Source organism: Botryllus schlosseri, chromosome 15 (assembly GCF_051294905.1).
Source record: "Botryllus schlosseri isolate E-star chromosome 15, Bs_hap1, whole genome shotgun sequence".
NCBI lineage: Eukaryota > Metazoa > Chordata > Ascidiacea > Stolidobranchia > Styelidae > Botryllus > Botryllus schlosseri.
In genome coordinates, this window is record NC_137250.1 from 9,067,333 (window position 1) to 9,089,868 (window position 22,536).

At 41.1% G+C, this 22,536-nt stretch overlaps 4 protein-coding genes across 4 annotated transcripts; 3 read left to right on the plus strand and 1 right to left on the minus strand.

Annotated features, from left to right (window-relative positions):
- Positions 1 to 770: 770 nt before the first annotated feature.
- LOC145457277 (uncharacterized) lies at positions 771 to 4,285 on the minus strand. The gene is made up of 3 exons (XM_080335467.1): positions 4,051 to 4,285; positions 3,836 to 3,932; positions 771 to 2,507 (listed from the first exon to the last, which is right to left on the minus strand). Exons 1-3 carry the CDS (start codon positions 4,198 to 4,200, stop codon positions 1,759 to 1,761), a joined length of 996 nt encoding a protein of 331 aa, XP_080191593.1. The 5' UTR covers positions 4,201 to 4,285; the 3' UTR covers positions 771 to 1,758.
- Positions 4,286 to 6,462: 2,177 nt separating this feature from the next.
- LOC145457896 (sperm microtubule inner protein 8-like) lies at positions 6,463 to 8,527 on the plus strand. Its single transcript, XM_080336189.1, has 9 exons — positions 6,463 to 6,683; positions 6,928 to 7,036; positions 7,103 to 7,164; positions 7,222 to 7,319; positions 7,564 to 7,637; positions 7,709 to 7,770; positions 7,834 to 7,898; positions 8,268 to 8,300; positions 8,367 to 8,527. Exons 1-9 carry the CDS (start codon positions 6,588 to 6,590, stop codon positions 8,395 to 8,397), a joined length of 630 nt encoding a protein of 209 aa, XP_080192315.1. The 5' UTR covers positions 6,463 to 6,587; the 3' UTR covers positions 8,398 to 8,527.
- Positions 8,528 to 17,611: 9,084 nt separating this feature from the next.
- LOC145458045 (26S proteasome non-ATPase regulatory subunit 5-like) lies at positions 17,612 to 21,394 on the plus strand. Its single transcript, XM_080336354.1, has one exon. It carries the CDS (start codon positions 18,596 to 18,598, stop codon positions 20,108 to 20,110), a length of 1,515 nt encoding a protein of 504 aa, XP_080192480.1. The 5' UTR covers positions 17,612 to 18,595; the 3' UTR covers positions 20,111 to 21,394.
- On the plus strand, positions 21,264 to 22,534 carry LOC145458046 (NADPH-dependent 3-demethoxyubiquinone 3-hydroxylase, mitochondrial-like). Its single transcript, XM_080336355.1, has one exon. The coding sequence runs from the start codon at positions 21,264 to 21,266 to the stop codon at positions 21,906 to 21,908; it is 645 nt and encodes a 214-aa protein (XP_080192481.1). The 3' UTR covers positions 21,909 to 22,534.
- The last annotated feature ends 2 nt before the right edge of the window (positions 22,535 to 22,536 follow it).

Genomic DNA, 22,536 nt, shown 5'->3' on the forward strand with positions numbered 1-22,536 from the left:
AACTACTTGAGTACTTCCAAAAAGTAGAAGTACTTCGTTACTGACCACCTCTGGTACTAACCCAATAACCGAGACACATAGAAAAGTCGTTACTGCAATTTGATGGCTTGCTTTATCTGGAAAACACTGTCGGAGAACGTTGTGATACTTGAGTGTAGGGGTGTTCAATGTTCAACGAGCGACTGCAGGACTATGAGACACACAGGTATTTTGAGGTCAACCCCTTCCACGCCGGGACACATGAACACAATAGTCTGAAGTTGAAATGAAAAGATTTTCAACTAAAAATGCTACAACGTGAAAAATTATGATATATGAAAGGCTCGCAGTGCAGAACCTATACCAAAGGTTCGTTTGCGAACGCGAACCTCCAAATTTCTGAGCCTGAACCTCGCGTTCACAACATCCCTACTATGCGTATTGTCACAGTGATTTTGTTTGGTCGCAAATATACATCTTCATATTTCAAAAGTAGTACAACCTCCGATTAATTGCTAACATCACGCGACATCTAAACGCACTTGACAACTCGACCAAATCTACTTTATGAAAGTCGGTTGTTTATAAGTATAGGTTTGACCTGTCTCGGAGTCTTCTACTTGAGTAGAGACGATGATTACTTTGACCACCTCTTATGACTTCAGTGAATATTGGCTATCATTCCTGGCAATCTACATTTTGAGGAGTTCTAATTGTCAGATCGTTCAACTATCCTCTGATTCCCTATCTCCGACTGCGTTCTGTGTTTCATCGCGAATTTAAAGCCAAGATTCTTGTTTTTCGAATTTATTCTCAGCTTCTCTAAAATAGAATTCATGATAGACGAAAAGAGGAAGCATATATATGGGCATTTCAAGTAACGAAAAAGCAGTTCAGCCATACTCTATGAGAAGGCGTCGTTAATCTGTGGTGCATCCAGTTCGGACTACAGTGTAGGCCTATACGTCGAGTTGATATCTCTACTCGTAATATATTAGGTAACTATGGAGGCAGAATTCTGCCTTAGTCAAAATATCATCGCTATATCTGTGTAATTCATTGTATACGCTTGTCATACACACGAAGATTGCCTGATGAGTCGACTTACTATTGCTAGCGAGAAGGACATTATTTGTTAATTTCACGAATGGTAGACACATATACCATTACTTCACCATGTAAGAGCCTTTAAAAGAATTTCCAAACGATTTTGTTTGGGAAATTGTGTAGTCAGCCTATTACTATACTAAAGGAAACGCACTCTGAAAAATTTTTGGCCATCGGTATAGAGACCTTCGTCGTTGAGGGCAGGATAATTGCATAATTCAATACTAACATCTGATTTTCTGTTGACTATAAATTTACAAACATTGCTATACTTGGCGCTCTTTCAACGCGCCGTGTCACAAATATATATTGAACCTAATGATTAGTACAGAACACAATCGGTGGAGTATCGGCAAGGGAATTTTATAGAAGTCGATATGTATATTTTACAAGATGGGTTTTTTTGAATCAATTCATCGCGCATAACAAGGTTACGCCGTGTCCGCCGAAAATACAAATCGATATCTCACCGGAAAAAGGTTTTCAATGTCGTTCAGTTTCTACATGGACAGGGTAACAATTCGAAGAGCCACTTGTGAGTGTTGCACATCGACTCTGTGGTTTTGTTTCAAGTATTCATGATTGATAGACTAATATAAATTCAAAACAAACACCCCGAAATACATCGGCTAATGGCACTCAACGGTAATACACGGATGAGAATGGTAACACTTATATAAGCAATGCTCTGGTTCCGTAAAATCCTCGAAACTCAGGACACCTTTTGTCGGCTAACGGATTCCAATACGGTGAAAATGCGGCCGGTCCGACGTTTGACAAAACGTACCAGTAAGCAGGAGTTGAATACGTCGCAGCGCAAGTGGGCGCCTGCGTCTTGACTGGGTGATTGACGTAAAGAGGCTGGGTCATACCGCTGGCATTACAAGATACCGGCATTAGCGGCCGTCTCTCCGATACTGTAGATGGGGTTTCTTTTGTATTCGAATTGAGAATGTGTTCCATCATGAAGTTTTTCGAAAAATCTCCTTTCCCCTGTGATTTCTCTTCCTTTTCGAGATGAAACACCGGCGGCCTTGGCATAAGATTTTCGTTGGCGCGCTGTAAGCATATAGACAAGTCGCGGTCTTGCTCGCTTTGTACGAAATACAGTCTTGAGTCGGCAGTGAAGTGCGGCGGAGAAACACTCGGATTGGGACTGTTCGTATCTTTTGACGACCGGCGCGTGATGCGTTTCCTTCTTCTACGGAACACGCCTCCAGCGAAGGTGTACTCGCTCGTAGGATTTATTGTCCAATAGTTATCCTTTCCCCAAGGTCGAGAGGGATCGCGCAGAATCTTTTTGAAGCATTCATTCAGCGAAAGGTTGTGCCGGACTGAGTTACGCCATCCTTTGTACGTGCCCCGGAAGAACGGAAACTTTTTCATCAAGTAATCATTGATCTCGGCCAAAGTCAATTTTCCTAAAAGAATGTGTGAAGGCGTCTTGTTATTATTGGCGATTGAGACAGCTTTCTGGATGCGGCACGATGTTTATATCCGTGATCTATCACCGGAAGAACAGGTCTGGTGTTTAGAATTCTCTGTGTTTACTTTGATTCAATGGAACTTAGTCTAAATATAAGTGGTTTTCATATAATTCCATTATCACCACTTTATGTACATATTCTTTGAGGGCGGAATTGGCAGAGCGAGGTATTCTCTGTACACGTTTAGCTTTGAGAATCCATATGTTTATTTAAGAATAATAAGCATTGAGGAACACTCATGGCATCGACAATTCGACATTCATTCTGACGTAAACTATATTCCACTATGTTGTATAAACATTTCATATACGTTCGATCCGAAAACTGCACAGGGTTAGGGTTTGTCCATCACACAATGAAATATTCATGCCAGAAATTTGGCATAGGCTTGAATATTTATGGATATTTATTCGGAAAGTAATATATATAATATTTGTAAATTGTCTTAATGGTGGTAAGTAATAGGTCGATAATAGCCCATAATCCAGTGCTATAGATTTTTAGATTCCAAATCGTCCTGGTTAATTACGAACACGATGACCTAACTTACGTTACGTTGCGCTGTCGGGCATTGTTGGCCTCAATTCGAATGTACGACAAATTTCAGATTCAAGGCCGGATTCAAGAGTGTACCTGACCTACAATTCAGATTATGAACACATCATCGGAAAGAGCATTCAAATTACTTCAAATCCATTTTTAGATTCCAAATCGTCCTGGTTAATTACGAACACGAGGACAAAAGTTACGTTACATTGCGCTGTCGGGCATCGTTGGCCTAGGGTCCGAAATTAGCTCTCTCTCGAAGCCCCACCCGATGTCTGTGTTTCACTAGCAGTTTTCTCATAATGACGACTCAACTTATATGCCTTAACCACGGCAACTTTCTCACCACAAACAAAAGATATTAGTTTATACCTCTGACTTCAGTACAAAACGACTTCACAACAAATCATACTAATATTAATATAACCATATGGCTTCGAACCTGAATTCATGCGCAATGCCTAAAATATCACACGGCAGACAGATAGCCAATAGGCATGTTTGCGAGAAGCGTAAAATCCTTAGCTTATGACAGTGGGCATGCGCAGGGCACTCGGCAGTGTGCGTTATAAGCTCTTCGCACAAATCCAAAATTTTCCTTTGTGTGGAAGATTAGCTCTATATTTAGGCCTATACAAGAGGATCGAAATTGATTTGAGCAGAAAGAGAAGTCTTCAAGGACATCGTTAAACGACAATGAATTAGGTTAATCTCACCTGTCTGGGAATCACGTATAGCCATGGCGATAAGTGCGATGTAAGAATATGGCGGTTTAGGCCTTCGATGATACACATTTCCAGTTTTTCCAGAAGACTGAAGAGAAATGCGGATTTTTATCCAGACCAAAATCACAACAATTGATATTGCATCATTTTACATACATCTATACGTGAATACATGTATGTATATGTGTGTATTTCATCTATCCTACCTCGTGCGAAGACGCATCGCTGTCCGATTCTTTGGTATATTCGGAAACGGGACTGTCCATTTCTTCGTCATGATCTGTTACGTTAACAATCTCGTCTTCCTCACAGGAAGATGTGTCTTCATGAAAAGGCCTCATAATTCCGTCGTTCATGTTAACACTTAATTATCGCTTACGCTCTACGCCAATTTACATGGAAGCTATATGCTGAAATATTATGTATTCTATTATAATATTCTCATCACGCTGTTTGAATATCCTCATATACTGTACTATTTACAGCTCTGGTCAAACGGCACCGCGCAAACAACTGTAAGTGCACCAAAGAGTTTTCTTTGGACAAGCTCAACTCTTTTGAAATCAATTTTGCTTTGCGATGGCATCACTCGAGGCTTTCCTTTAAAACTTCACTTCAGTGAAGTAGCTATTAACAATAGGCTTTCACTCAGCCAAGAAGCACCACACCTTCTCCGTCCGTGGATTCTCACTCAATCATGACTACATAGCATACATTGATGTGTAGCCCTTCGCACACACACTCGGTTCCATCTCTGAAGAGTGATTTGTTTTGCTAACTATTGAATCGTTTTCAAAACGACTATACGTGCGTAATTCTGTGAAGCGCACTTGAATAGTGCTCTTATTTCTTTGCTTTAGCTTATAATCCATAGTGCGTATGCTTCATTGTACAAGTCATGAGCGAATATTATTCAAAAACGCTGTTGTGATTGTAAGGCTCTGACAATAAATTATTTCAACCATCCAACTGCGGATAAATTGAAAACACAACTCGGTAAAAGCATTTATTTTTCTGAAGGAGCCGAGCTCAGCATGACTTTTGTGCCACCACGACGCCCCGTATAATAGACGGATAATGAATCTTGTAAACCTCGAGGTAATCTGAAACACATTGCGCAAAAATTCGCCCACACATCACGCATGTACGACTTACAGGTACACACTGCAGTTGACGAGAGATGAATGTCGTGTCGACACACAGTTATTAAGACTGCGAAAAATGTGAAACACTTGGCGCAGAGCTTGGAGGTACAGAACTTCAATTCATATTGAAATGAACCTGGATATTTTCGGCTGACACTCGTCGGGGGATTGGAAAGAACATTGTATACCAACCGCAGAAGCGGTGTCGTAAAAAGTCTAGAAGTGGGCTATAGGCCTACTACACGTCGGCAGATACGGAATCAAAATAAAGACAATCGACCTGGTGTAAATGACCATTGTAGTCGACAAACACCATGAATAAGACAAACAAACAACTATGGTTGAGAATTGGAAAGAATATTGTATATCAACAATCGTATATCGTACTTGTAGAATAAAATGCTAGCACAGCATTATAGCATAACAATACAAAAGTCGACTTTCATCAAAATACACCAGCCAATCAGACTTGGACATTGGACAACTAGAAAATATCCAGCTTTTCTGAATTTCTTTTTTGAATTAGAATTAGAGCTCCCCTGGTCCCTAGGTCCCTGGTCCCTAGGCCACCCCTGGTCTAGGATGATGTTAAAGTAGTAAACAACATTACTAGTCGGTAGCAGATAGCCGTGAAGTACTAGCACATTTTCGATATCTGTATGCCCATTACGTATTGCATCTTTCGACACAGCTATTGTTCCTCTTACACTCAACTCAGTTTAGTACCATGTTTCTAACTTTCTGTAATCGGTGCTGCTGTCCGGTATAATGAAATTTATCATGTCTTGATGATGAACAGTTGGATATTGAAATTGTAACACTGCAAAATGACCTCCACCTCATAGCCCACCGGGCTGCAGCACACTTTTGGTGCTTTGTTGACACGGATGGTGTATACGCAGAAGCTATGTAGGTCCCAAGCGTGTTTGGTTCAACTTATCGTTGTGAATCAGCCTTTTCGGACATGAACTTCACCAAAAAAACCACAACACTCCTCACTATAATACACATGGAACACACACTCGCCAGAGTTGCAGTGTCAAGTTACATACCACAGTACAGCGCAGTAGTTGATAGCATACAATGCCAGACTTCTAACTCATTCATTCTTACTCATTCTAGCCAATGTATATTTTTATATCATTTTTGTTTTAGCCTATAGTCGGATATAATTGGATGTGGTTTGTGCGTGCGGCGCAGCTGCATAAAAACGAACTCAATGAATACACGTTCGCCTGGTCAGTGGTCATGGTTCAGTCAACATATGTTGGTATGGAAACGTGACTCCGGCTGCATATATCATTTGTTCCCCGACAAAGGAAAGTTCGTGACCGGGGCTGGCACGTTCCAGTATTTGCTACTATTCAGGGCCGATGAAAATAATATCGTTCTTTAACGATATGCGTTCCAAGCAATGAATATTGCAGTGTCTATATGAATTAGCTCTACTTTTATAACGATTACCATTAGCATTTCGCACGTCTTTTTGTACGTGGACCATAATCAGGAGTGTACATCAAAAGTCCATCCGATATATAATGAATTTAACGTTCTAGAGGGTAGTACTTTTGAGGAGGTAGTCAGATTTGTAACTAGTCATGAACACTCCGAAAGATCATCCTAATTCCCAGCTGCAATACCATGCTCATTATAATTACCCTCCATTTCAACGGGTGATGCTTGCAGCAGTAAAGGTAATTTGTAAACCTATTGGCATGTTATCCGTTAGATATTGTATCTGCATTACGTTGTTTATGCATTTTTTCTTTGACACTTATGTGTACTATTAGTTCCATGCTTGGACTGTATCTGACTTTACATGCATACGAATTGCTCCATATGAATCCCACATCAATTGTGACAATGGCCTTGGCTTAAGTCTTTTCACATTCCGTTAGTTGAATGATGAAGTTGAATGTTCTGTAATCTTTATAATAGGAAGGCATATACCACCCAAAGCTGCCTAGTCTGAGAAGAATGGACATGGACACAGTGAGCCAAAAACTACCAGACGAACACTGCAGAACGACTACTTCATGTGGTCCAAGTATACCAAACTAGTAGAAGCAAAATATTCCATCTCATAGAATTGCATTTGTACATATATTATCAGGGAACTTTGAAGATGCTAGCACGGGATACTTCACTGCCTCAAAGAAGCCATATTCAGGATCGGTTAGGTTTTTATGGCGCTCTGTAAAATGGAATCAATTAACTGTATTGTATTTTCAGCGTGTTACAGAGACTGGACGCTCACTATCGCACACAATTCCAAATTATCCGGCTGGAGTCACGCATTCTCAACCAGACCACAATTCTTACGTGTTAAGGTAAGACTGAGAGCTTTGTAAAAGTTACTGAAATCCATAAACTGTGTGAGTGCTGTTTGTGGTTCAATTTCTTGTATTGTTTATACGTAATATTTAACTGCGGTTCAAAAGACCAACAGGTGATAAACACCTAGTTTTTCGTTTAATAAACAACAACTTTCATATTGTTTAAAAGTACTCACGGCCACAAAATCGCAGATGCGCTCTTAGCTGAATATGAGGATAATCCCAAACTATTTTACAGTTCAGCGAAACAAGACTGGTCGAAATTCATCTCATCGACGGGAGAATTCAAGTTACCCGAATATGATCCAAAGCGTAAGATCGAGCTCTACCTATCAGTACCTTGCGACTGATATTTTGATCACCAACCTTACTATCTTCAACAGATTTTCGATTCAGTGGATATGCGGTGAGATATTTGAAACCGCGCGTCACACAGTCATGGAGGGTGAGTGGCAATTGTAGCTACGCATAGAAATATGTTGAAGATATGCAGTTTTGTTGTGTCTAGTATACTTTGACTCAAGAGCCAAGACTGGATGAGTATGCAGAGAGGCCAATTCCAGCAAATGTGTAGTAAGTTGCGATTCATATTATATTGATGTAAATATTGGTTTGGCATAATGTCACTTATGGATCTTTTAATACATTTATTTGCAGTATGGAACACAAGCAATTTGAAAATTACTCTGTTTGAGAGTAGGCATGCATATATACTTCAATTCCTTTCAGTACCTGTGTATTTCAGATTTCTACTGCATTGTAGTTCAGCAATTCCATCTGTTCGGTTACCTATATTTTGTTTCGTCATGCAGACTATTTAGACTGGTCCACATTTGTCAGATCTCCAGATATTGTCGTTCATAGTTGTAGTGGTGTAGGCTCTTTTCATAATAGGACTGCTGTGTTGTATCGTAAAATTCATCTTGTGTTTTGCATTAACAGCAGCCGGTATCGTGATACATTCCCACAATACAGGTTAGAAGCTACCTTTTTATAGACACATCCCAGAATATTATTAACATCATGAAATTCGTATTCCAGCCGTAATATTGCAGTGGAAGCGTGGAGATAATTCTGCTCGTCAAACCATCGCCGAAAGAGATTATTTGTTTCGAGCCATATGAGATTGCATTTGAATTTGTATTTATGAGTGCCATGAAGGGGTTATTACAATTTTGAAATACACTACACACAGTGCCGAACCTATTGTTATTGCTGCATGCCAGAAATATTGTGAATCTGCCTTCGTCCCACCCATAATTGTCAATATCGCGACTGCTTTGTACAATGTTACCAAAGAAGATTGAAGGCTTCCTTCATGATGATTATTAGCTCACTACTAATTAATACATACTATGAAAAGGCATGGACTGGACATGTAGACTTGAGTCACATTGCTTTGACCTGCAATAGTAATTGTATCTGTCGAAGTTTAGTAGCAAAATCAAACGGGATGTGCTTCCCGGGAAAGAATTAGAAATATTCAGACGACGTGTCATAGTGTCAATGCCCATATGAAAATACAATGAAGTATGAGTCAGTGTTGGGATGACTCGAGTCAGACTCGAGTCACCGTTTTCGCATGACTTGACTTGACTCGAGTCACTTTGCAAAAATGACTTGACTTCACTTGACTCGTCGCTTCAGAAATTTGGATTGACTCGTGACTCGGAGCAAATTTTACGAGTCAATTTCAAGTCATCTAGTAAACGATGTCGATTAAATCGCTGCATCTTTTTTATATTCGGATTGTTCGCGGTACGCCGGTGTGACTTGTGAGAGCAATCAGTCATTCACTGATTGTACTTTTCACTGATCCTCCATTGTTACATCACAAATAAATTGACCGAAAACGAAATGATCACAGCTTACGTTTATGTACTAGCTGTAGAATAATCTAATAGCAACGTATCTCTGTTTGTTAGACGGCTTAGTGCTTACATCGCGAAGTTCCCAACTTAGCCAACCCTCTTGTATGATTTGAATCGAACGAATATAGTTTATGCGTTTATAATCTCACGGATGTGTGGATGGCCCTGGATGGGTATAGTGTATTGTACCATATCAATTTGTTCCAACTTCATCTTCTTCGTATTCGATCCTCTATTTTGGCTCACGTATTTTATTAGCAGCTCTAAGCGTGCGTGAGCGATATAACGCCTTTTTCCACGTATATTTAACCTAATCCTCGGTAATTGATTCAAGATATCACCAATCAATCTGTCATTCACACAGCTAGCAAAATGTAATGACTTTGAATCATCCTCATACTTCGAAAATTCAATTTGACTTGAATTGTGGCTTGACTCGTGACTTGACTTGAATTGACTCGACTTGACTCGAGTCGCCTCCAAAAAACGAGTGACTTGACTTGACTCGAGTCACCTTCGAAAGTCGATTGACTTGACTTGGCTCGAGTCAAAATGTGCAAGGACTCGATATGACTCGTGACTCGAAGGTAGTGACTTGATCCCAACACTGGCATGAGTTAGGGTGGTCTGGTCGAAATCGAAAAACTAGAAGCCTTATCCGCTGAGAAGTAATATGGTTGATGCAGGTTTACAGTAACTATAACTAGAAATCAACGCATAACCCGATATAATACCGCATTGCGAAATGGAATATAGGGCTTGAATTATCTCAGTTCAGTTTCATAACAGTTTTTTCTCAAATCTAAACGCCGGCTATCCGACAGTCGACGAGCATGCCCACATTCAAGTCGAAATACAAGCAATTACTACTATAAATGAATACTAGTGCATCCTCAAGATAACCGGACCATGACTGACCTATCGATCTCGCCTTTCATGACATGCCACCCCATTTTTGTCGCTTGCTGTTTTCTATACTATCTTCTTTACTTTTCATTCAGTGTGCATGCCTCCTCTTTACATCGTCTAGGGAGGCCAAGATGGGTGCCCGATTCCATAGACTACTCCAGGTCGCTTCGACACCTTCCTATCTTCTCATTGTATCGCGTTTTTGTGGTGTATTGAACTGAGAAAATTGCTAATAAAACCAATGATGATGATGATCAAGCATCATCATTTATTACCAGACACCATTTATTGTCAGCAGCCAAAACAGTATAAGATTGCGATACAATGAAAAGCTATGAAGGAGTTAGATCTACTTGTACTTTTTCGATCAAAGAGTCATCTTCAAGTTCACTCATAAAATCTCATCACATCAAAACATCACAAGACTGCAATACAATGAAAGACAGGAAGATGCAGAAACGACTAGGAGTGAGATCAGACACCCATTTTTTTAGGGGTCTGGAGGAACCGCAGTAAACCTCCCCCCGTGAACGCTTGTGTCAGCACTGCGGAATTTCACCGCAGCACTGGTTCACAAGCGTGGTAATAGGGTCCTTTTGTGTCATGGGACACGAAAGCACCCTTCCTGTTAATTGCTTCTTCGTTTGCTTTTTTTCCTTTCTGTTTCACTTACAGTTAGGTGCAAACGGTCGGCGCAAGTAGGCTTTGAGAAGGGGGCGTCTGCGGCCACTTACCCTTCTCGCCGCCATACTTGTGCCCCGGGATACTGGCCCCCCATAGATGCGGCCGCAGATCCCGGTCGGGCTATGAAGGCATGGCGGCCATACTCGTCCTGGGTAGTAGGAGTGATTGGACAGTAATGGTTGTACCGCTAGGGCTTCGCATCTCCCAGCGTCCAACAAAGAGATGCTGTGCTGTGCTGGGCCGGGCCTAGGCATGCACACTGAATATGAAAGTAAAAGATGATATTGTAAAATGACAAGCGATAAAATCAGGTGGCGAGTGACGGAAGGCGAGATCGATATGTCAGGTCGTGAACCATTGAAAATATAAATAAAAGATGTGCAATTGTGCATAAGAGAACTGCACATGCACAGAGAAGCTACATAAATTGACAAGTAATTTTAAAAGAAGCGGCATGTTTCGGTTGGCGAAATAAATCCGATCGGACAAAATAAACAACTTCTCAACTTCTTGATATTATCGTTATTATTATCATGATAGAATTCATGAAATTTATTTGTTAGCGCTAACGTTTCATTGAATGATAATACAATCACTATTTCCTCCTGTGTGGTTTTAGAGTTGAAAATCCAATTCATATTGAATTATTTTTCTAATCAAAATCAGTCGGTCAAATGTTTCGAATGAATATTTCGTTATATAATCCGGGATGAAAATTTATTCTAGGACCGCTGAAGCATTGTGAGGACCATGACTCATTGCCTTCGAAAACATGATGCAGACATTCTCTGCTGAAGTCACGGTGCTCTGACCTCCTACAGGGTTGGTTCGATTATGTTCACAATAAGAGCAATTCTGTTCACAATAAGAGCAGTCTCATGTTCACAATAAGAGCAGTCATGTTCACAATAAGAGCAGTCTCATGTTCACAATAAGAGCAGTCGTTGTATTCACAATAGCATCAGTCGCAGCACCACCATATCCCCCGGACACGATGTCCGAGTGGCAACAGAGTCCGAACACAACCCAGACATGATGCCCGAACGCCCCCCCTCCCCCAGACATGATGTCCGAACACCCCCCAGACATCCTCCATACACGATGTCCGAACTCACCACGCCCCAGACATGATGTCCGAGTGTCAACGCAGTCCGAACACACCCCAGACACGATGTCCGAACCCCCCCCCCAGACACGATGCCCGAGTGTACACGCAGTCCGAACACACCCCAGACACGATGTCCGAACCCCCCCCCCCCAGACACGATGCCCGAGTGTACACGCAGTCCGAACACACCCCAGACACGATGTCCGAACGCCCCTTCCCCAGACACACCCCAGACATGATGACCGAATACCCCCAGACATCCTCCAGACACGATGTCCGAACTCGCCACGCCCCAGACGTGATGTCCGAGTGTCAACGCCGTCCGAAGACACCCCAAACATGATTTTATGAACACACCCTAGACTTGATATTTGAACACAAGCCGGGGCATGATGTCGGAACACGATTTCCGATTGGCAACGCAGTGCGGACACACCTCAGTCATGATATCCAAACACCCCCAGACATGATGTCCAGAGTGTCAATGCAGTCCGAAGACACCCCAGACATGATAATACTATAAGAACAGCCATGTTCACAATAAGAACAGTCTCATGTTCACAATAAGAGCAGTCATGTTCACAATAAGAACAGTCTCATGTTCACAATAAGAGCAGTCATGTTCACAATAAGAACAGTCTCATGTTCACAATAAGAGCAGTCATGTTCACAATAAGAACAGTCTCATGTTCACAATAAGAGCAGTCTCATGTTCACAATAAGAGCAGTCTCATGTTCACAATAAGAGCAGTCGTTGTATTCACAATAACATCAGTCGCAGCACCACTATATCCCCCGGACACGATGTCCGAGTGGCAACATAGTCCGAACACAACCCAGACATGATGTCCGAACACCCCCAGACACGATGTCCGAGTGTCAACGCAGTCCGAACACACTCCTGACACGATGCCCGAACACCCCCAAACACGATGTACGTACGTAAAGTACGTACAGGTACAGCGACCAAGTCGAGACCGATAGATTGATGACTCGAAGTTGACTCAAAAAAATTAGCTTTGAGTCACGAGTCAATTTACATTTTGAGACACAGAGTCAAGTTAAGTCATTTTTGCAAAGTAACTCTAGTCAATTAAGTCAAGTCATCGCAAAAAGTTGACTCGAGTATGCACAGCATAATTTCTGAAATTTCGACTGTTCATTTTCAATCATCTCTACCTGCTGCAACCCTTGGGATTTATTCGTTTACGGTAATTCTGTAATCCGACCTCTTTCATTCATATGACTCGGAATAACTGTTTCACTCTATAACAGAAATTTTAAAAGTTTATTTTAATTTGGCCATGTTACTGAGGGGCAGGTTGCTTCCCAGATTACTTGTACCCTATTTAACAGTATCACTATGAGTATAGATAGATTGTTATCTTCAGTTTATATTTTCATCCTGTCAAGACCCACACAATACACAATGCAATACACAATACACAATTGGTTGTAATGACCAGACAGGAGGATGTCGAAACGACTAGTTGCGGTCTTTTAATATGGCTTCCACTTCGACCAAATGCACGATGTCCCATTTTTCCTCATTTTGTGGTCCTTTTAGAGACGATCCTTCTTGCTCTTTCCATTCGCATTTTTTCTTTCGAGTACCATCATCTTGTCTGTTTCTGGTCTTTTTTGTCGTCGGGGGATGAGGAGCCCAGAAAACCTCAGACGAGGAATTCACCGTTTCTTCGAGCTCGCGTTCACATGAACCAGAACTTCTCAAGGGTTCGTATCCTCCCTACTTAATTATTCTGTTCATTTATTGAGTGCATGGTGGCGGTGGGTTGATATACGAAACATATTAGTTATGTTGCTATAGTGGCGGCAAGCAGTGAATCAAAAGTCAAATGTTTTAGACGATTGTGTTAAAACACTGATTGACAAATCAGTAGCAGTCGATTCACTGATGTCATAAAATCTCGTGACATACCACCCCGGTTTGTTTGTTTGTTTTGTGGTATTCATGGTGTCAGGGCCGTAACAGCACTTCGTCAGCCCCCCCAAAAAAACTTTGGTCGTGGGCCCCCCATAGGGTTATAGACCAAACTTCTGGGGGGCTTCGCCCCCTAGACCCCCCTCTGGCGATAGCCTGTTAACCGCTATTTATCATATTCGTTGAGAGTTTGTTTAGTGAATCAGCTTTTGTCGCCTAAGCGCGCGGAGCGCGGGAAAATTCTAGAATTCATGACTGAATCGGTCAGTATGATTATCTTACCCACAAATTACAGCTTGAACCTAATTAATTGTAAAACAGCACAGAGATGAAGTCATATTGTACACTAAAATGCCTATGTTAAAAAGATCAAGTCAATGGGAAGGCTGATGCTGTTTTCGTGTTGTCCAGCGGTCAAATCTATACAAAGTGTAGAATCATAGACAGCATCTCATGGAATTATCAATCGAAAACCTATTTCGTTTTGATAGATACGATTGCAGAAATTCTTACTTCACAGTTCACAGCAATAAGTTGAAGGAAATTCAATTACAAAGCTCCATGCCATCATGACGAAGATTGGTTATTCATTTTGAACGCGAACCCTCGCGGCATTTTGATGATTTCAGGCTTAATTTTACAGACTAGCACTATACCACTACACGTTTCAATACTAACAACTATATTTTTACGATATTTTCACTGCACTATAGCTCTAAAGCCAAACTTAGACGCCCCTTGTTGTCTTTCAATTTGCCAGCATGCGCAACGCAATATATGATCCGCACTACTGCAAAATAAATGGGACTTGCCTAGCACTATACTAAACTACATTCGGCTCTGTTATTCATAATCACTAATGGTTACCATGATATCACAGTAGGGATGGTGTGTTTTTAAGTGAAACGAAATATATACAATTTCGCAAAAATATATGTTAGCCTACATTCATATTTACTTTTGAAAATACTTCAGTGCACCTTTATAACTATATAAAAAAACGTCAACATTGAATTACCCCCTAAAAACTGGCAAATTACCCCTTTGGGGGTCATTACATCCGGTTAAGAACCACTGAACTAAAGCGCTAATAGAGAAGGGAGGCACAGACGAGGCACAGACGGGTCCAGTCTCACCTGTCATTGCGCAATTCATCATAATCTGCTGAGAATTTATAATGACTGGAATTTATCGATCGCTATTGTCGCACCGATTCCGAATATTTAAAAATAAATATGTCAGATCACCAGAACCCCTTTAAATCGCAAAGTAGTGTGAAATTTGGCTTTGTTGCGTAAAATGACAACGAGAAACAATATCAAGGTGATACAATATGCATCAATAATTATCCAATAATAAAACATGCCCTTACAGTTGCTCATCATCATCATTGGTTTGTTAGCAATTTCTATCAGTTCGATACACCACAAAATGCGATACAATGAAAAGATAGGTGTCGAAGCTACTTGGAGGAGTCTAAGGAATCACGCACCCACCTTTGGCCTGGGCGATGTAAAGACGAGGCATGCACACTCAATGAGAAGTAAATATAAGATAGTATAGTGTAGTTTAGATTTTTTTGTAGCGTTACGTCAAAAAATGTCAAAATTGTTCAGTTTTGCAACCTGCATTTCGTTTGTCGTAGATTTTGTACTGTCTGTGAACTTATCATTTGACATTTTACAGCTTGTACCCTACTTAATAGGCTTGCCGTTGTAGACGGCCCATATTGTCTGCAAGTCATAAACAACAAAATTGGTTGACATGATGTTATGCTCAACGTAGGCCTACCGCAATATCCCAACTTAAGCAAGACTGCGTCGGCATATTGCGTGGTTCTCATATCAAGAAGCGCGTGAGGAAAAATTGTGATGTAGACTCAATTGCCAGAACGAAGCAACACAGTTTGTCACCAGCAGTGTATACGCACAACTTCAGTGCCTTCCGTCAACAACTGCTGCTGTTGAACGTTCTGTCTCCATTCTTCATAAGCTACTTAGTAAGGACAGAATTTTCTACCCGAGAATGTAGGAACGTATCCCTCGCTGCACCTGCTGGGTTGACTCGAGTCACCTTTTTCGTATGACTTGACTTGACTAGAGTCATACTTTGCTTAAAATGACTTGACTTGACTTGACTCGGCGTATCAGAAATGTGGATTGACTCGTGACTCGAAGCAAAATTCACGAGTAAATTTCAAGTCATAAATCGATGTCGATAAAAATCTCTGTATCTTGCATATGGTCGAATTGTTCGCGAAACGATGGTGTCACCCGTGAGAGCGACCAATCATTCAATGATAGCGTGCGTTTTACTGAGCCTCCATTGTTCTCTCACAAATAAATCAACCGCAAATGAAGTGATCGAAGCTTGCAGCTTACGCTGTAGTAAACTAGTATTGTGAAGTAATTTATAGTAGCAAAATGTCTATTTCTGTTCTCTATTCTTACCTAAACCAAACCTCTTATCTTATTGAAATTGAATTCGAAAATCGAGTGCCTTGACTTGACTCGAGTCAAGTCACCTTCGAAAATAGATTGACTTGACTCGATGAGTCTAAATGTGCAATAACTCGAAATGACTCGTGACTCGAAGGTAGTGACTTGATCCCAACACTGCGTTGCACTACGAAAATTTTGAATTATTTCTACCATGATGCGTGATGTAACCTCCGGAATTCCTCATCGTGCCAGATTTCGTTAAAATATAGTTTTTTTCATGTAAAAATTTGTCAGTTTTTGGTCATCATGTCTGGGTGTGTTCGGAGTTTCGGACAGCGTTGACTCTCGGACATCGTGTCTTATTCGGACACACCATGTCTGGTATGTGTATTGTGAATACTATTGTGAACATGACTGTTCTTATTATGAACATAAGACTGTTCTTATTGTGAACATGACTGCTCTTATTGTGAACCTGAGACTGTTCCTATTGTGAACATGACTGCTCATATTGTGAACATGAGACTGTTCTTATTGTGAACATGACTGCTCTTATTGTGAACATGAGACTGTTCTTATTGTGAACATGACTGCTCTTATTGTGAACATGAGACTGTTCTTATTGTGAACATGACTGCTCTTATTGTGAACATGAGACTGTTCTTATTGTGAACATGACTGCTCTTATTGTGAACATGAGACTGTCGTTATTGTGAACATGGCTGTTCTTATTGTATTATCATGTCTGGGGTATCTTCGGACTGCATTGACACTATGGACATCATGTCTGGGGGTGTTTGGATATCATGACTGAGGTGTGTCCGCACTGCGTTGCCAATCGGAAATCGTGTTCGGACATCATGTCTGGGGCGTGTCTGGGGGGGTTCGGACATCGTGTCTGGGGTGTGATCGGACTTCGTTGACACTCGGACATCATGTCTGGGGCGTGGTGAGTTCGGACATCGTGTATGGAGTATGGAGGATGTCTGGGGGGTGTTCGGACATCATGTCTGGGGTGTGTTTGGGGGGGCGTTCGGACATCGTGTCTGCGGTGTGTTCGGACTGCGTTGACACTCGGACATCGTGTCTGGAGGTGTTCGGATATCATGTCTGGGTTGTGTTCGGACTATGTTGCCACTCGGACATCGTGTCCGGGGGATATGGTGGTGCTGCGACTGATGTTATTGTGAATACAACGACTGCTCTTATTGTGAACATGAGACTGCTCTTATTGTGAACATGACTGCTCTTATTGTGAACATGAGACTGCTCTTATTGTGAACAGAATTGCTCTTATTGTGAACATAATCGAACCAACCCTCCTCCTGACCTCGGCTGGTCACATTGCAGATTTGCTGTACAGAGTTAGTTGCTGTGATTCGTAAGCTGTGAAATTGGGTGCTGTGGAAGCTATTTTAGCCATGGGTGACGGCAAAAAATTCTCATTTACGGAATTATTCCATAACTCAGGCAAATTAGGGGTCTATGACTACCCGAAATTGTCATTGGTCGAAGATGAAGTGCGGAGGCCTGGTAAAAACACGGCCAGATGCGATATTGAACAATTCGCCATAGAAGCCTGCCGACTTCACAACTCGGATACATCTTTCGGCATAAAAGGTCACCTATGTCAAAAAGAGATGGCTGACATGGTTGAATGTGTGGAAAAGGCCAAGCGAGTGAAATTGCAAAGAAATCTTCTTCATGTCAGCACTTTGCAAAACGATCCGATTCAGTCAATGCAAGGATTTCAATGGAGATATTAAATCTTTTCAATTCGTGCACTGGTTATACTTACCACTTTGTAAATCTTACCAATATTGAATTTGGATTTCTTGTATTTATATGATAGTTAACATATCTGTTGTTGTACTACACTACATTACTAGAATAGGCTATGAATTCTATGATCCTAGATTTTTGATGCGGTAAATTTCCAAATTGTCTTCATGGACTAAAATAGAATAGCTTGAATGCCTCTACATACAAGGGTTGTGAAACAGTTATCTTGGTGATATATATTGGTAAATTATCTTGGCAAAATGTGTCGATAGCCCTCTGTTACCTGTGTTTGATTTACTGTCTATACGGTTGAACCTGTGTAATGTATAGGCTATAGATTCTGCTGTAGCAGTGGGAATTTTGTTTCAAATATCAAGAATTCTAAAATGCTAACCATTTTAAAATTTGCGGGTGTTATGACGCAAGATTTTTTTCGTGTAAATGGTGAATTTCTCAACAAATTATCGGATGTCATTTAAAAATTGTATTTTAAATCTGTAGTGGCAGTTAAGTTCTGTAGGCCTTTGGTAGATATGGATACTGTCAGAACTTTGTTTGCGAGACTTGCGGATGACCGAGATCGGCTCCCAGCTCTATTAGACGGAAAAGCTTACCTCGTGAATGTCACCCCGGCTGTACTCTCTCAGCTTGTGTCCGTTCAAGACACGGCTTTACTGTTCCCGTGCTTGCAAACAGACAACGAGGAGCAAATATCCACTGTTGTCTTCATTTTGAAGCTGCTATTACCCATCTTTGATGTAGGGTCCAAATTTGAAGTTCTCTCTCAATGCTTGATAGACGCATTAGGACACAGTAATAACGACGTGAGAAGCTTGTGTCTGCAAGAATTTAAAGAATGCTCCGTCACGGAGGTAGGAAATGCCGCATTGTGCGAAGCGAAAAATGTGATTGGCGGAATCGTCCAACTTGTCGGTGATAAAGATATGTCAATCGCGTTGTCCGCAGCCGATTTTTTGACTGAATTTGGCTCCTATTCTTTGGAAGCGGCGAAAGTCATGCTACGAGGAGAACTACTAAATAATTTTGTTAATGTCATGAAGAAAGATGATAATGTCCGATACCGAGTGTATGATATCATAATCAAAGTGCAAGCCGCATCTCCAGAACATTTAACGATTTGTGATTCGTCAAATTTAATCGATAAACTCATTGCCGAGTTGATGGGCGATGATGCGTTGATACGCGTTGTTTGCATTGCGACTTTATCGGAGATGGCGTTGAATTCGCATAGTTTGGACTATTTGAAATCCAAAGGTGTCGTAGATAGACTTATTTCATTGATAACAAACGCATCGTCAGATCCACTGTCGGAGCTTTACATGCCGGAAGTCGTGAAATTCTTCGGAAAGATGTGTTTCAAAGACGGCCCTCAAAGTGTCATCAATTTATTTCCGCGATTCGTGGACACTATATTTGGACTTATTAACGATTCTGATGCCGTCAGGAAGAAAATCGGTATTGAAACGCTGGGTTTTGTGGGGCAAACCGTCGAAGGGAAACACGTCCTTGCAAAGGAAGGGGTAAAAGTAACAAAAGCACTGAACGAAATCGGGTCGTTGATTCAAGCGGAAGGAACCGATTTAAGACTCATTTCGATAAATGCAATGTGTCAGCTATTGCACGTTGACGTCGCGTCCCAAACCGAGGATTTAGTGAATTTATCCTTGCAATGGTTTCAATGCATCTCGTCGGAACCAGTGGACACGATCTTATCGTTATGCCGACAGCCTTTCACCAGCGTGAAGTGCGCCGGGTTTCATCTGGTGAAGACCCTGTCCGCGTTTACTTGGGGCTTGGAGGCTTTGGTCGAATTTCCTACTTTTGTGGAATTCATCCTCGACCGGTCGGCTGACACCAATAAGGAGAGTAAAGACGCGCGGTACGAAGCCGTTGAAAGTCTCGCCGAATCGCAATATTGCATTCATATTTTTGGGAATCAAAATTACGTGAAATTCAAAACTTACGTGAGAGAAGGTCCGGTATATCAGAAAGTCGTTAATCCAGAAGTCGCGATGGACACAACGTAGTTGTGACTGACGTTAGATGTGTTATTGTTGACGACGCAATTATGGTCGTGATTAAGATTAATTGCAATACACAAGTTAAGTTCAGCTACAGACGTCAAACCTGTCCTTGAAACATGTTGTTTTCTGTGTTGCGATACCTTCCAGTTATCCCTATTTTTGAGGTTTGCAAATTTGTCTTCCGCACTGATATTATTGTGCCTTGGGTTCAAATGTGGATAGTGATGTATTTTCTTCATGTGAGGACAATGAAAATTGATAGAACTTGATCGCATTCTGTGTGTGTTCATTTCATCTTGCTTCCTCAAAATATAATTTAAGAGTCAGTTATTGATTTTCATCGATCTCCGCTTCTCGTATGGTGTGGACCTATGATATCTGCATTTGTGGCCGTTGCGGTAATCTACTTGGAATTTTATTCAACCCTGTCCTTCACAAATCAACTGACTGTGTGATGTTCCCATTCCATTTCGTAATTATAACGGTGCAACTTTTAAATACTACTAAATAATATAAATATCCAAAAATCAGTAATACTAAATTACTAAACACTCCCTTTTCCATCACTGCCAAGTCTGTTCGCCAGCTGTCAGCATAATTGCTGTGGTAGCATGCCAGTTCTTTGAAAACATTGGAATTGTGCTTGCGTCGAAATCTTTCAACTGTGGCAAATGAGTGATTAATTTTGTGCAGCCTTCCTTCTGCGTTTATTACTGTATTCTTCATTTCCGCGCAAAGTTTGCTTATTTGAAATTTCTACTCTGAAAATCAAATCAAATTCTGAAAATAACTATGAAAAGTCGTTTGGTCATTCACAATCCCACAATTTCAAGAGCTTTTTTTGTCTTGCTCATCGTCAAAAAATTTATAATCATAAATGGTTTGCGTGCGAATGACCAAACTATTAGTTATTCTAATATGCTGCTTTTCATGGTATTAGAAGGATTTTCAATCTACATTGGTAGCAATCTGTTCATTTTTCTAAACAATCATCCAGTCATCAGTTTTGTGGCAATCACATATTATAATTCAATGTCTCCGTGCTTGATGGGTCCTATTTGTTTCAGGGTCTGGTAGCAATCTAACCGTCACGAATTGTTGTTCTGTGAGTAAATAGATCAGTTCCAGATCTGTGAATTGTACGAGAATTCAAAGTATGTGGTCTCGGAGTATTTTTCACACGGCTGTTCGACGGAAACTGCCGTGTATGCCTTTCTCCAATACTAGCGGACTTTCGACATCGTGTTATCATGCGAAAAATAATAAAGCCGAAATAACGACAATGTATGATCGCATTATACGGGTGGACCATGCTGGCGAACTAGGCGCCAATCGTATATACGCCGGACAGCTTGCAGTATTAGGCAAGAGCGATGTTGGGCCGATCATCGAAGAGATGTACGATCAAGAAAAAAAACACCTAGCAAAATTCAACGAACTCATACCGAAGCATAGGGTGCGCCCGACCGTTTTAACCCCCATATGGAACGTAGCCGGCTGGGTGCTTGGCGCAGGGACAGCTCTAATGGGAAAGGAAGCCGCAATGGCCTGTACTGTTGCAGTCGAAGAAACGATCACCGAGCATTACAACAATCAGTTACGTGAACTATTGCAGGATACAGATAACGCCGAGGAGCACAAAGAACTTTTAGATGTTATAAAACAGTTTCGCGATGAAGAGATGGAGCATCATGACATTGGGATCGATCACGATGCTCTAAAAGCCCCGTTTTATTCGGGTCTCAAGTCGGCTATACAAGCCGGATGTAAAATTGCAATTTATGCTTCAGAAAGGATTTGATGTTATGGCTACAAATACCTTGACAAAAACGAGCTCTCATCTCAAGTGGGGTGTTGCACTACCACTATAACAATTTGATAGTATTCATTTTTTGGGCATTTGCTCTCCAAAGTCTTTTGACAAGGATGTATTGATTAATTGTCCTGTTCGAAGAAGTCCTTGCTGTGAGCTACAGGAACTAGTGGGTGCCAGCAAAATATATAAAGATGACATCAATTTCCTACAAATCTGCAATTTTGATGTGGTTGAATCGTCTGACAGGCTGTATGGTTGCATGAGTGCCTATTTTTGCAAACAATTCAATGCATGCAAAAAAAACCTTCATTGATGATGCCAAGAGCTCTTTTGTGCCATATTGCACTTACTATTAAATCTCCCTGCATATTTGCTCCGCCCCTACGCAAGCAGTCTCAAACTGGGAATCACTGAAACCAGAGCCATATGAATGATGGTTCTTTAGGCTACCCATCGAAGCCTTAGTTCGCAAGACCTCAACGGTCTTGGAAATTATGATTAGTTCTGAAGCCCGTGCATCAATATAGACTATGCTTGTTCCGGGAGAGTTGCTAATACATGCTTGCGACACTACCATTTGAGTAGTTATTTAAAATTGATTTCATGAACAGTA

Bases quoted from the DNA above. Each gene is read 5' to 3' on its own strand.
- LOC145458046 (XM_080336355.1), top strand. From the start codon at position 21,264: ATGTGGTCTCGGAGTATTTTTCACACGGCTGTTCGACGGAAACTGCCG.
- LOC145457896 (XM_080336189.1), top strand. From the start codon at position 6,588: ATGAACACTCCGAAAGATCATCCTAATTCCCAGCTGCAATACCATGCT. The intron at 7,638-7,708 runs GTAAGATCGAGC...TATCTTCAACAG, and splicing joins ACCCGAATATGATCCAAAGC to ATTTTCGATTCAGTGGATAT. The intron at 8,301-8,366 runs GTTAGAAGCTAC...TTCGTATTCCAG, and splicing joins GATACATTCCCACAATACAG to CCGTAATATTGCAGTGGAAG.
- LOC145458045 (XM_080336354.1), top strand. From the start codon at position 18,596: ATGGATACTGTCAGAACTTTGTTTGCGAGACTTGCGGATGACCGAGAT.
- LOC145457277 (XM_080335467.1), bottom strand. From the start codon at position 4,200: ATGAACGACGGAATTATGAGGCCTTTTCATGAAGACACATCTTCCTGT. The intron at 3,933-4,050 runs GTAGGATAGATG...ATTTCTCTTCAG, and splicing joins GCGATGCGTCTTCGCACGAG to TCTTCTGGAAAAACTGGAAA. The intron at 2,508-3,835 runs GTGAGATTAACC...ACATTCTTTTAG, and splicing joins TATACGTGATTCCCAGACAG to GAAAATTGACTTTGGCCGAG.